Here is a 15,535-nt window from a genome sequence, read left to right as displayed (position 1 = left end):
TAGGTGATGATGGTGATGACGGTGATGATGGTGATGATGAAGATGGTGATAATGATGATGATGATGATGATGATGGTGATGATTATGATGATGATTATGATGATGTTGATGGTGATGATGATGTAGGTGATGATGGTGATGACGGTGATGATGGTGATGATGATGATGGTGATGATGATGATGATGATGGTGATGATGATTATGATGATGTTGATGGTGATGATGATGTAGGTGATGATGATGATGTTGATGGTGATGATTATGATGATGTAAGTGATGATGTTGATGGTGATGATGATGTAGGTGATGATGGTGATGATGATGATAGTGATGATGGTGATGATGATGATAGTGATGATGGTGGTGATGATGATGATGGTGATGATGTTGATGGTGATGATGGTGGTGATTATGATGATGTAGGTGATGATGTTGATGGTGATGATGATGCAGGTGATGATGATGTAGGTGATGATGGTGATGATGATAGTGATGATGGTGATGATGTTGATGGTGATGATTATGATGATGTAGGTGATGATGTTGATGGTGATGATGATGTAGGTGATGATGATAGTGATGATGATGATGGTGATGATGTTGATGGTGATGATTATGTAGGTGATGATGGTGATGATGATGTAGGTGATGATGGTGATGATGGTGATGATGATGATAGTGATGAGGGTGATGATGATGATGGTGATGATGTTGATGTTGATGGTGATGATTATGATGATGGTGATGATGATGATGATGATGGTGATAATGATGATGTAGGTGACGATGTTGATGGTGATGCTGATGTAGGTGATGATGGTGATGATGATAGTGATGATGGTGATGATGATGATGGTGATGATGTTGATGGTGATGATTATGATGATGTAGGTGATGATGTTGATGGTGATGATGATGTAGGTGATGATGATAGTGATGATGGTGATGATGATGATGATGATGTAGGTGATGATGGTGATGATGATGATGATGATGTAGGTGATGATGTTGATGGTGATGATGATGTAGGTGATGATGGTGATGATGATGATAGTGATGATGGTGATGATGGTGATGGTGTTGATGGTGATGATGATGTAGGTGATGATGGTGATGATGATGTAGGTGATGATGGTGATGGCGGTGATGATGATGATGGTGATGATGTTGATGGTGATGATGATGATGTAGGTGATGATGATTATAATGATGTAGGTGATGATGGTGATGATGTTGATTGTGATGATGGTGATGATGATGGTGTTGATGGTGATGATAGTCATTGCAGAATGTTGGTGTTTACTGGAAGATATTGGTGTTTATTGGTGTTTTTTTGAGATTAATCCCCATCCTGCTGTCCCCTTGTTTCTTCGTCCCTCCCAGGCCAACGCGGGACAGTGAGGATGATGACGACGATGAGAGGAAGGGGAAGGGCTGTACGCTGCAGTATCAGTATGCACTCGTCCGTGTGCTCACGCACTTTGTGGCCGAGCCGGCAGACCCTGGCGGAGACCTCGTCCACATGCTGGGCTCTGATTGGTCGGCTGATATCACAGATCTGGTGCTGGACTTCCTGAAAGTGGAGGACCCCCGGATCGCTCGGTTGATTGATGGCAGGGTCCTGATGGGGCGTGACCTGGGTATCACCACCATACAGGTACATACACACCTGGACATCACTGCCATACCCGTACATACGCACCTGGGCATCACCGCCATACAGGTACATACGCACCTGGACATCACTGGTGAATGAATTCATGAGTTGCATCTGACGTCACGGTACAGAGTGTCCGCCGTATCTGGGACCAACATTTCCTCAAAAACAGCTCAAATATAAACCGTGATATTTACATTGTTTTATGGCACTTTTAGTCCTCATTTATGTTAAAATTAAATAAATGTAAGTATGGATTCCTGACACATTTATCTATGTCATGTTTGCTCTGTTAGTCAGTTAGTAAAGAAGCTTGGGCCATGTCCCAAAGCCAAACCAGACTCCCTACACAGTGCACATCACAGATAATAAAATTTATTTGTAAATGTATTACTCAATCGACAGGGAAACTCTTAAAGCTCACTAAAAATAATTTTTGACATTAAATAAAGTACATGAAATTTGTGATTCTGCCTCAGCTTCGCTGCGGTGTGGAAACCTCTCTCACTGATCACTGACACTCTCGGACAAGGAGAACTATTTTATAAAACTTTAATCCAAACAACAGGAATAATTTAGGTGACTGTCAAAACGTTATCCTCCAAGAGTCTGTTCACTCTCAGAGCGCAGGGACGGCGGGGTCAGATTATTTACCTGTAAACAGGGGGAAAAGACTGAGACGGAGGAGTACAGGGCTTGTGTCTGTCGTCTCTTACACACTACAACAACACAGCAGTGAAATAAGACGATAACTGAAGCCTGTGTGTGATCTGTGTGACAGAAGAGCAGAGACACACACTAGAGTCTGATGCTAACAGTTTTACATTAGATTCTATGGTGAAAATGCTAATGTGGCTAACAGCAGGTAATCCTCATTATGATACACTGTGGGATCCTTTACCCCCCGACACAAAGAGGTGGTGGCTGTCTGTATTTTCAATAGGGTACACATACCAAAAGACAAAAACCATTAATAGGAAGGCCCTGCAGAAAATATACATTCATTCATTGTCTGTAATCCTTACACAGTTCAGGGTCTGGAGCCTACCTGGAATCACTGAGAGAGACTGTGTGTGTGTGTGTGCGTGTGTGTGTGTGTGTGTGTGTGTGTGTGTGACAGAGAAAGCGAGCGAGAGCGTTGTAATGGGTTATTCTGTTTTGTTCTGACACAGTGTGAATTCCGCTGTCACACACATGTACACTTCAGTTTAACTCAAACACCACACACTGTCACGGCCTCTCTCTCTCTCTCTCTCTCTCTCTGTCTATGTTTCTCTGTCTCTCTCTCTCTCTCTGTCTGTTTCTCTCTCTTTCTTTCTCTCTCTCTCTCTCTCTCTCTCTTTCTTTCTCTCTCTCTCTCTCTCTCTCTCTGTCTGTCAGTCTCTCTCTTTCTCGCTCTCTTTCTCACTCTCTTTCTCTCTCTCTGAATCCTCTCTATATAAATTGGATTGTGAGTATAATATTAATTTTAATACAATAATAGTATAATAATTTATAAAATAATAAGATGCATATTAAGATTACACTTTTTAAGATCCCAAGGATGCAGTACAGTGTGCAGAAAATTTAATGAAACTGAAAACATGGTCCACATCTATAAAATATACATGCAATGTAAAAATAAGAAAAAATCAGATCAAATAAACTGAAATAAAATTAATAAATATATGGAGTAGCAAGTGTTAAAAACTGTGCAAGTTTTAATGTTGCTCTGATTAAAAGTAAAATATTACATAGAAGTAACTTATTTATGTATACATTGGACATTATAGATGCAGAGATTAGATTATAGATATAGATAGTGTACATATATTATAAATTATATAGTGAATAAGCATAGAGTAAAACTGATACAAAAATGTGCATATTAATATTGTAGAATACAGAATGTAATTGGGACGTTGTTACACTGGGAAGTGGTTACACTGGGAAGTGGTTACACTGGGGCTTTTTCACACTGGGATGTGATTATACTGGGATGTGGTTACACTGGGACATTTTCACACTGGGACGTGATTACAATGGAACATTTTCACAATGGGACGTGATTACACTGGGACGGGATTACACTGGGACATTTTCACACTGGGATGTTTTACACAGAGACATAGTTATACACTCACATTTTTATGGTGTTAGAGTTTCACTGTAAGAACGTTACATTACCACAGTGTTACATGCAGCACCACGTCATTGTGATGTCAGTGTGTCATTGTGATGTCAGTGTGTCATTGTGACTTTTTCACTTTTGATTCACTTTGATGTTTCTTTGCTTGTTGTTACGCAGACACGCTGTAGTATTTAGTGTGTGTGTGTGTGGATGTGTGTTGTTTCAGGTGATCAGTCCTCTGTCCGACTCCATCTTGGCCGAGAGGACCATCACAGTTCTGGACGATAAAGTGACCATCACTGACCTTGGGGTCCAGCTAGTGGGGTCTTTATCCCTCAGCCTTCAGCCCAGCGCCACACACACTAAAGCTTTATATATCAGCACTGCTGCTCAGGACCTGCTACACACACCTAAACAGGTACACACACACACACACACACACAAACACACACTAAAACTTTATATATCAGCACTACTACTCAGGACCTGCTACACACACCTAAACAGGTACACACACACACACACACACTAAAGCTTTATATATCAGCACTACTGCTCAGGACCTGCTACACACACCTAAACAGGTACACACACACACACACACACACACACACACACACAAACACACACTAAAGCTTTATATATCAGCACTACTGCTCAGGACCTGCTACACACACCTAAACAGGTATACACACACACACACACACACACACACACACACACATGCACACACACACACGCACACACACTAAAGCGTTATATATCAGCACTACTGCTCAGGACCTGCTACACACACCTAAACAGGTACACACACACACACACACACACACACACACACCCCTCTCGACCCCTATGTGGTGAGCAATAGATAATGTTAAAGGAGCAGCAGAGACTAATCCCCTCTGGTGCTCACCATGAACCAAACCTGCCTTCGGTCAGAGGCTCGTTCCCGAAGCGTGAGGCTGTGATTAAACACAGGTCAAAACAGAGGTGTGAGGCTTTACTAAAGGAACAGTGATAAAATATTAATTATATACACAACCCCTCGACCTCTGAGGCTCCGGGGCCTAACACCAGGGCAGATTCTCAGTGTGTGTTCTTCTGTGTGTTCTTGCCCAACGTCATCCTCCTCTGACGAAGCACACAAAGCACTCCACTCCAAAATGACGAGGACCCGCCGGTTCATGACTCGCCCATGAGAGCCACCTGAACGTCCCGTCATTCGCTGAGGCATCACAGATCTGCCCTGTGGAGGTGAACATTAAGAACGTTCTTCTAGAGAACACGGTTCCATTCTTTGTGCTCTTGGATTTGAGAAACAGACTGAAGGCCCAGAATTGATGGCCCGTCAAAATAAAAGTGCAGGGCTCTGTTTTAGCACTGAAAGGACTTTTAGAATCGGACGTGGTTTGCCTGTTCTGAAGATTGTTGGAGTTATTGTTGGATTCAGCCACATCCCTCCCGTCTGCGCAGTGTTTCTGCACTGAGATGTTGACGGGATCAGTGTGAAAATCCTCTGAAGGAGTCTGTCATCGCTTAACCTCCTCAGGAGTGTTTTTATTATTATTATTATTGTTGTTAATTCTCTTTCTAAATGTATCTGTGCCGCGGAGTTGAAGGGAAGTGATTGTTTCCTAGCGTTGGGATTTGATTAGTCTGTGAAAGTGCTGGAGTCTCGCTCGTTTAAAAAAAAAAAAAAAGAAACGAGGTTTTTGATTAAAAAATAAATAAACTCCTTCATCCCACTCGTGTCTAATTGGAAACGCTGAACTGATGTGTGTGTGTTTATTAAGAGAAACCGCTGCGGCGAGTTGATTAATGATGCGGCCGTCTGGGTCCAGCGCCCGGGAGCTGAAAGACGAGGACGAGGGAGCGAGGGAGTTAGGGAACAAGGGAACATAAGGAAACACTGCTTTGCTTCACTCTTAAAATCACGGCATTAAAATTCAGAGTAATACAAGACAATAAAGACATCTACACTTCACACACCCGGCACCGACACTCAAACACCCCCCATAGGAAACACTGACAGAGACCAGAGCAGCTGCACATGAGGCTGAGGTCCCCATGCTCAAAGCTAGGAGTCTGCCTGAGGGGCGTAATGCCCCCTAGTGTCGGGCTGTGGAGCGATGGAGGTCTGTTCAGATCAAACCGTCCCTCATCTGCACATGACCTCAGCCGAGGCCAAGATCAAGTTCAAATAGATATTCACTGTCTTTCTTTCGTTTCCACTTCTCTCTCTCTCTCTCTCTCTCTCTCTTCCTCTCTCTCTCTTTCTCAGGAAGCAGTAATCAGTGCGTGGATCCAGTACAGTGACGGCTCAGTGACGCCGCTGGATATCTACGACCCGCGGGACTACACCCTTACTGCCACGTCTCTGGACGAGCGGGTGGTGTCCACCTCCCAGGACATGGCACCGCCCCAGTGGCCAGTGGTGGCGGCACAGGGCGAGGGCCAGGGACCGCTACTCCGCGTGGAGATGCTCATCTCCGAGACCTGCCAGAAGTCCAAGAGGAAGAGCGTCCTGGCCATGGGTGTAGGCAGCGTCCAGGTCAAATTTGGACAAAACGACGTGGGGCAGAAGAGCCGGGCGAGCGAGGACGGGGGCGGGGACCCGGCCATAGACAACAGCACCAGCGAGCAGAGGCAGAAAGTCACGGACCAGGACAAAAACGGCAGCTCCGACGGCTGGAAGTTCACAGAGAGAGAGGAGGGAGCTCTGAAGAAGGTCACGGCCACGACAAAGTCCAGCGTCACCAGCAGGAACCAGGGCAGGAAGCAGGCTGGGGGGCAGAATAACAACAGCCCCGGGGGCTACAGCGGCTTCCCAGCACAGGTGATGTCCAGATTTTCATGTGTGAAATCGCTCTAAAATGTGGGGTAACGTAATAATAATAAAATGTTGCTCTTGAACAGGTGGAGCTGCCAGTAGGGAGCGGGAGTGACCTCACCCATAATCCTCGCCGCCTATCGGACCTGGAGATCGGGATGTACGCCCTGCTGGGGGTTTTCTGCCTCGCGATTCTCGTCTTCCTCATCAACTGCGTCAGCTTCGCTTTCCGCTATCGCCACAAACAGCTGCCCGTCCTGGAGCAGGGCAACATGAACCACGCCCACGACTGGGTGTGGCTCGGCAACGACCTCGGCAACGACCTGATGGACCACCATGGCGAACGAGGCGGGGTCCTGGGGCCCGGGGATGAATGCACCACAGCGATCGACAGAAATGAAGGGTGTGAGGAGAGCAACTACTTGCTGAACGGGGGCGGAGCCCAGAAGAGAGGCTCCGCCCATGCTCAGAGTTTGCCCCGAAGCATGGGCGATCCAAACGGCGGCAAAAACGAAGCGCTCAACAATTCCCCGAGTGCCGTGAAGCGGAAGAGGGTGAAGTTCACGTCATTCGCCACAGTGCTCCCCGACGAAGGAGGTCCGTACACCAACAACGTCCTGATCGGGAACGAAGACGACATAAAGTGGGTGTGTCAGGACATGGACCTGGGCCAATCAGCAGAGCTCAGAACCTACATGGAGAGACTGCAAGACAATCTGTGAAGAGAGGGAGGGAGAGAGGGAGGGAGGGAGGAGAACAGACTCAATACAAACTCACCTGTAATGCCTTTGCACTGAGGAGAGAGAAAACAAAAAGAGGAGATTCATTACATAATGCAACACAACAATATACAACACAATACACATCTCTGAAATACTATACAGCACAACACTACAATACAATGCAATAAAATACAGTTCAATAAACATTTATACAATAATACACACCAATAAAATACAGCAGTACATCACACACACAGAGAGAGAGAGAGAGAGAGAGAGAGAGGGAATAGGAAGGTAGAGAATGACTGAGAGTGTGTGTGTGTGTGTGTGAGTGAGAGACAGAGAGATGAAGGTTAGCTTTGTTTTAGCCTCCCTATGCTAGTTGGAGCTGATCTCTGTGAACTGATCTTCCAGTAGAACACACACACACACACACACACACACACACAACTGAGCTGTGAGATACAGAACTAAACAATAACAACCAGTAAACACCTGAGGGATGGTCCACACACACACTCTCCTCCCCCAGGTCCCACTGCAAAGGCATTCAGGACTTCAGAGGGACGTGGACAAGTGGACAATACACACACTGACCGATCAGAGGAGACACGAGACGGATACTGATCTTTCAGAGCAGGTTAAAGATGGACGTTCACCATCCAGTGGAAACTGAGCGTCTAGAAACGACAGAAGATGGACTGTGAGGGTCCAGATCAGACAGGAGAGGAATTCCGGGCGCTTGATGAGGGACTTGTTGGATGTTGACCCCTCAGAGAGGGCAAGAGATGGGTGACCGGAGATGGACTTTCACTATTCAGATGTTGAATTCGATGGACTCTGTCTATCCAGAGAGGAGAGAAAATAGACACTGTCCGTTTACGGGAGACGTAGACAGATCCGAGGTGAGTGATGGACGTGGACCGTGCAGAGAAGTCTACTGATGGAACGTGAGTGTTACAGAAGATAGAAACTTGGATCTTGACCGTCCAGAGATGATAAAATGGACTTATATACGGTGGATTTGATGGACGTTGTCTGTTCGGAGACGAGAGATGGCGGCCACTGACCATTTCCAGGAGATGAAGATAGACTTTGACCACCCAGATTGGGTCCCTGAAGGAATGCGGTGATTACAGAAGACTAAATCCTGGATGGTGACCACTCCAGACGAGACAGACGATGGGTTTTCACTACCCAGGGAAAGATACAGACGGCTAGGACTCAGACTTTAAATTCGGACGCTGTTGTAATGTGTCCGTTTGCACAAACGAGGGACAAAGAACCAAAACCCTGGTGTAGATCATGAGATCTGATCTGAGAGCAGTGTCTAGACTCTCTCTGAACTCTGACTGAGGGTCTGCCAGACTAGTAACACTGACCCTGGGTCCCACCAGAGTCAGGACAACGTCGGACATGACGAGGAATAACCAACACAGACTGAGTGTTTCAATAAAGAGCCCAATAGTCCTGACCAATCAGCCATCGCTACGGAGGTGGGCGTGGTCGGTTTCAGCTCCATTTACACTCCGTGTATGAATGTCTCTGGGTTCTTCGTTTCTTTTCCTGATGTACATGTATCTCCTTAGCCGCTCTGTTCCTGTGAGCGTTTGTTCATAGCTCATTATTTTTTATTATTGTCCGAACGTTCTCCAGGAATTCTCATTTTTCCCGTGTTTTTCCTCAAATCGTTAATTTATTAGAGACTTTTTTTCTCTGGGAACGAGAGACAGAGAGACACAGAGAGAGAGAGCAGCCGCTCCCGCTCCTTATCCTTTCCCCTCTTTTTTTCCCGAATGCTCAGGTGAACATATATTCACAGGATGACCGGTAGCGTGGAAATGTAGACATGTAAGAATGCAATATTTATTTGTAAGTGTATTATGAAAAATAGGATGTAAATAAAGTGATTCCAAATTCCTTGTGGATATTAAGACGAGGCTGGGGTCTGTGTTTTGGTTCTGTTTACAGTACACCGTCACTTCAAACTCCACTGACCACACGGGAGCACTTCTACAATCACAGACTGTAGTCCAGCTGTTGCTCTGCATACTTTGTTACCCCCCTCTCCCCCTGTTCCTCGGCGCTCAGGACCCCCACAGAGCAGGTGTGATGTGGTGGTGGATCATTCTCAGCGCTGCAGTGACACTGACGTGGTGGTGGTGTGTTAGTGTGTGTTGTGCTGGTGTAGAGTGGATCAGACACAGCAGTGCTGCTGGAGTTTTTAAACCCCTCAGTGTCTGGACTGAGAACAGTCCACCGACCAAAAACGTCCAGCCGACAGCGTCTGATAAAATGGAAGAAAGCTGTCTGTAGACGGTGGGTACCTAATAAAGTGGCCAGTGAGTGAATGAAGAAGGTTATGAAGTCAGTTTTCAACCACATTTTTGCTCTATTATTTTCCAAGGTCCATTCCCATTGTCCGGAGCGCTGTGAACGCTGAGATGCTGCTGAAGAAAACGCAGACGTATAGAAGTGGACCTTATTGCTTTCCCTCGATTGATTTTCTCCGAGTTAAAGCTGAAGGAGATCTATCCAGTGCTCATAATTCCTATCGACACCGACTCCATATAAAAGATATTTCCCATTCTTCTCCGCTCCTCCTCACAATATTCCCGACCTCATTCAGACTCCATGGGTTTTGTTCGGCTACTGTAGAAGTCATTCTGAAGCCATAAAGAGCGGTAGATGAGAGAAAGAGCGAGCGGTGGACGGAGATAGAGACGAGGATCTGATGGAGAATGCCACAGTGTCGCTGCCTGTTTCTCGTCTAGTTTTTTTATGTATTCATTTAAATGGGTTTCTTTAGAGCAGCAAGGCCAGGAGCGCCTCTGAGGCTGAGAGTAGGTCAGTGTTGTAGGAAAATGGGGTTCAATACGAGACGCATGAATACGAAGTCACACTGAGCATTTTCACTCAAAGATACGGGCTTTGGTTTTATTTGTTTGATGAGGACAGACGAAGAAGTGGCACACCACTGACTGTAGCCCACTGCTGGTCCACCATCGGACCCCTCAGATTACTGTCCTGTACAGGATATAACTCATTTATAATCTCCTCACACAGAGTTTACACTCACAGAGACTTTTATTCTGGAAAACACACTAAGAGAGATATAATAATGAGTATAAGACTGATGTAAAATGATTAAATGATAAAAATGTTGACGCTGTGCTGGATTTAAATGATTACTGATCTTTTTTTTTTATAAAGAATAACAAAAAGAACCTAATGAAGGAGAAAAATGTAAATTGGACTGTGAATGGAAAAGTGCTAAAATGCAGCATTTTGTCTATAATTCTGTTGAATCGTCAGTGGCTCGCCCAAAAAAATGCTGTGAAACTCCAGTGGACCTCCATCTTTGCCCTCAGTCACCAGCCGTGGTCTTGGCATCAGGAGAGATATCACCATTTTAATTTTGTTTTTCTAGAGTTTACATAGAACTTCGAGAAGTTTCGTTCACAAACTAGTCCCGCCCTCCCCTACTCCGATTGGTTCGCTTGAGTGAGAAGGGGGTGTGGTGAAGTAGCCTAAAATCTTCTGAGTCTGAGTGTAGAGCTACCGTTATTGGTCGATAACCTTCTCTGTAAATATTTAATTGGTCAGTCTGCACGTCAGTAGTCCTTGTTTATGTCAGGCAAAGCTCATGTACCTACCCCCCCTCCCTCTTTTTCACCATCTCAGATCTGGTCACCCTAACTTTTGATGAAATGTGGAAGGAAACTGGAGTCGTTTGCAGAGGCTCGAAGGGGGCCCTACACCCTGGAGGGTCCTTTACTGCGCTTTCAAACACCATTCCTGACAAATGGGAAAATAAATTTCATTTTGTTTTATTGGTGGAAAAGACAAGAAATTGCTTCGTTTTCAGTTTCGCAAACATCACAACATCAAAGAGTACCAATGAGTACATTATTATTAGAAATTAGAAACGTCACTAAAGGGTTAAGTCTTAACTAATTACTAACCGACACACGTTGAGAGGTTTTACTTTGTCAACTTTTTATTGTATTTATTAATTCTACATCTGTCAACATTAATCACCTGCAGTGACTACCCCAGGGTTTCTGGTGCAGTCCATTGTCCAAAATAAAACGCCGTACGTGAGTCTCACACCTGTACATTCACCCTGTCTGTGTTCTCAGGCGTAATTTACCTTTAAACTTGTGTGTTACACACCGGAGAGTGTCAGCGTTCTGAATCCTGAACACAAGCAGATTTTATTTGCTGGAAAAGGGCTGTGAGAGAGTTGCAAGGTGAGTTTATTTACACCGCAGCCGTTCAGAGTGCTTTACAAATCAGAGAGAATCGTGAGACGCAGCCGCTCTTTATTCACTCTCCAGAGTGTGGAAATCAGGACGGAACGTAGTGGGACACCTGATGAAAAATATATATTAATATTTATATATATAAATATATATATATATATATATATATATATATATATATATATATATATATTTGGCGGCACAGTGGCTTAGTGGTGAGCACGTTCGTCTCCCAGCGCTGGGATCTTGGGTTCAAGTCCCATCTGGGTGGAGTTTCCATGTTCTCCCTGTGTCTGCGTGGGTTTCCTCCAGGGGCTCCGGTTTCCTCCCACAGTCCAAAAACATGGAGGGTAGGTGAATTGGCTTCTGTCTAATAACTGTCCTGGTGTGTGAGTGAATGAATGTGTGTGAGCCCAGATATAGATTGGCGCTCTGTCCTGAGTGAAACCCTAGTGCCCTATGCAGTCCTCCAGGTGGACGGTCGTTCCTGGTTGAGAGTACGCTGTGCGCGTTTGGCTGCCGCTTCTCACCAGTGTGTGTGTGGATTGAGCATTCTGAGCAGTGCAGATTGTAAAGCGTCCTTGGGTATCTAGAAAGGCGCTATATAAGTGTAACGATAACTAACTAAATATACCTTAAGGCCTTCGTGGAAGTGTGTGAGGCGTCAAGTGTTTGAGGGGTCGAGGAGAGGCACTGGGATCTTGGGTTCAAGTCCCATCTGGGTGGAGTTTCCATGTTCTCCCAGTGTCTGCGTGGGTTTCCTCTGGGGTCTCTGCTTTCACTCTGCGTGCGTTTGGCTGCAGCTTCTCGCAGATGGTGAGTGTTTATTAAACCAGTCTGTGACAACTGTTAGAAATGGGTTCAAATTGCCCACGACCCTCAGGTCCTATCTCCTCTAAGTTACCCTCAGCCCTCCGTCCTCTGCAGCCGGATCCAGGGAAGTGAATCTAGGGAGTTCCACTTTATATGCCCTATATCTACTGTGTAAATCTCCAGGAGGACGGGGAGTGGGGACAGGGCAGGGACTGATAAGAGAGTGGCGTATCCTAGTGTTTAGTCGAAGGGTCTGTGAAAGAAGAGAGAAGCAAGGTTAGTACAGATTAGAATGGTCCTGGATGATCGAGCCATGAGCTGTTCCCTTGTGTAGAGAGAGAGAGAGAGAGAGAGAGAGAGAGAAGAGAAAGGGAGGGGTAGAGTAAGAAGCAGGTGGGGGTCAAACATCATGGCTGAGGAAATGTCCGGTTTCCAGCGACGTCCTGTTTCTTTGTCAAGTTTCTATCCATTCTCTTTGATGAGATATGAAACTTGGGTGTAGTAACGTTAAACTAACACTGGTAACACGAACTGAACTGTCTGAGGTTTGTTTACATCACTACAGTTAAACTATGCAGCGGTTTTTAAAACCTGACTCAAACTTAATAAAGAAAAAGATCCTAATTAAAGGGTTAATGTTTCTCCATTTTTCTGAGGATTGTCAGGGGCCCACTGTGGACTTACAGGAGGGGCTGCATGAAGTGTGCATAGGGGGCGCTCATGAGCACCTTTGATGAGGAGAATAAAATAGTTGGGACACAGTAAAACCTTCCAAACTTAGAAGGGCACTTGGAAATGAGGGTCACAAGGGTGCGAATGTGAGTATTGGAACAGGGGGAGTTCTTAGAGGGGGACGCCCCGTCCCACTGTCCCCCAAAGTCCACTACACTGACCCAGTAAGCGTCTCTAGGATGGTGCATCTGACATAAGATGAGCTACAGTCTCTGACTTTACATCTACAAGTTGGACCAGTCATAAACTCCAGCCGCAGCCGCTGTGTCTGATCCACGGGCGGACGGTGCTCTAACAGTGAGAGCTGGAGAGTGACTGAGGATGTGGGAAGTGGCAGGAGGCTACGGCAGGGGGCGCTATACATTTCTTCATTAGTGTAAATTTAGCCCAGTGCTTTTTGCTGGAGTAGCTGTGATCTGAGGTTGATTGAACCCGTGGATGCGGAGCTGCTGGATACGGAGGGCCGATGAGACGTGGGGCTGAAATTACTGTAACGTAAGTGTTGTTTTAGCTTGTTTTAGGTCGTGGTTCGTGGCATTTCTGTGAAATATTGTGTGTTTTCTGATGTTTATAATGTGACGAAGCCCCTCTGAGGGTGGCCCTATTGGGACTGAGAGTGAAATTATGTTTAATGTTAAAGTTGAGAGTTGTGAAGTGTACCTTTCTGTTTCAGCTGGAAAAAATAGGACAGAAATATCCCATAATAATCCCCCCCCCCCCCACTATCAGCAGGAGCTAAATGGGACTTCAAAGGCTTTTTTAAAATCACAGTCATTTTCTCTCTGTCTCTCTCTCTCTCTCTCTCAATATATTCCCTCCATCCAGAGAGAGGGAGAGAGAGAGCTTTTTTCACCAAACAGCTCCAAAGCACAGACTTTTATTATTACTGTAAACACAGTTATTACAGACAAAACACATCAGTGACACTTCATCTTCATTATAATGACACTCTTCATTTATACACAACTCAGTACAGAGGGAGTGGCAACACACACACAGACACATCTGTACAATACAACACAGAGTACTGATCATAACACGACTATAACACACTGTGCGTTAATTACTCTGCTCTGAACTGAACTTGTTTTATATCAGAGTCATGTTCAAACCTACACCACTGTTACACTGTGTTCTATAGTAATATTAAATGTGTGTAAACAGTGGTTATTAACACTAGTGACACCACTGTGTAAATATTACGTGTGTGTGATTATTGAAAGCTATGAGGAATTTATGAATTATTACAGAATTAATTACTTTTATATTACAACCATTTTAGTTCCTACACATTACTTATAACATACATTTAATAACACACTTCCAGAGCTTTTATGAATGTGATATTTATATAAACAGACAGACAGACAGACAGATAGATAGATAGATAGATAGATGACAGACAGATAGACAGATAGATAGATAGATAGATAGATAGATAGATGACAGACAGACAGACAGATAGATAGATAGATAGATGACAGATAGACAGATAGATAGATAGATAAATAGATAGATAGATAGATAGAGATTGATAGATAGAGATTGATAGATATAGAGATAGATAGATGACAGACAGACAGACAGATAGATAGATAGATAGATATACAGACAGACAGAGATAGATAGATAGACAGACAGACAGACAGACAGACAGATAGATAGATAGATAGATAGATGACAGACAGATAGATAGATAGATGACAGACAGACAGACAGACAGACAGACAGATAGATAGATAGATAGATAGATAGATAGATAGATAGATAGATAGATAGATGACAGACAGACAGATAGATAGATAGATATAAAGACAGACAGAGATAGATAGACAGACAGACAGACAGATGACAGATAGATAGATAGATAGATAGATAGATAGATAGATAGATAGATAGATAGATAGATAGATGACAGACAGACAGACAGACAGATAGATAGATAGATAGATAGATAGATAGATAGATAGATGACAGACAGATAGATAGATAGATAGATAGATAGATAGATAGATAGATAGATAGATAGATGACAGACAGACAGACAGATAGATAGATAGATAGATAGATAGATAGATAGAGATTGATAGATATAGAGATAGATAGATAGATAGAGATTGATAGATATAGAGATAGATAGATATAGAGATAGATAGATGACAGACAGACAGACAGATAGATAGATAGATAGATATACAGACAGACAGACAGATGACAGACAGACAGATAGATAGATAGATGACAGACAGACAGACAGACAGACAGATAGATAGATAGATAGATAGATAGATATACAGACAGACAGACAGACACACAGACAGATAGATAGATAGACATACAGACAGATAGATAGATAGACATACAGACAGACAGACAGATAAATAGATAGATAGATAGATAGATAGA

At 44.2% G+C, this 15,535-nt stretch overlaps 1 protein-coding gene across 2 annotated transcripts in view; it reads left to right on the top strand.

Moving 5' to 3' along the window:
* Window positions 1-9,222, top strand: part of LOC136678746 (transmembrane protein 132C-like) — a 282,915-nt gene extending 273,693 nt beyond the window's left edge. For both annotated transcript variants that reach the window (XM_066656872.1, XM_066656874.1), the window contains 4 exons: window positions 1,384-1,657; window positions 3,994-4,185; window positions 6,049-6,603; window positions 6,684-9,222. In XM_066656872.1, the coding sequence (XP_066512969.1) occupies window positions 1,384-1,657; window positions 3,994-4,185; window positions 6,049-6,603; window positions 6,684-7,319 (1,657 nt within the window). In that variant the 3' untranslated portion in view covers window positions 7,320-9,222. The remainder of the gene's footprint in view (window positions 1-1,383; window positions 1,658-3,993; window positions 4,186-6,048; window positions 6,604-6,683) is intronic.
* The last annotated feature ends 6,313 nt before the right edge of the window (window positions 9,223-15,535 follow it).

Source organism: Hoplias malabaricus, chromosome Y (assembly GCF_029633855.1).
Source record: "Hoplias malabaricus isolate fHopMal1 chromosome Y, fHopMal1.hap1, whole genome shotgun sequence".
NCBI classification, from domain to species: Eukaryota; Metazoa; Chordata; class Actinopteri; order Characiformes; family Erythrinidae; genus Hoplias; species Hoplias malabaricus.
Note: the sequence above shows the minus strand (reverse complement) of the source record. Positions and strands in the feature narration are given on the sequence as shown.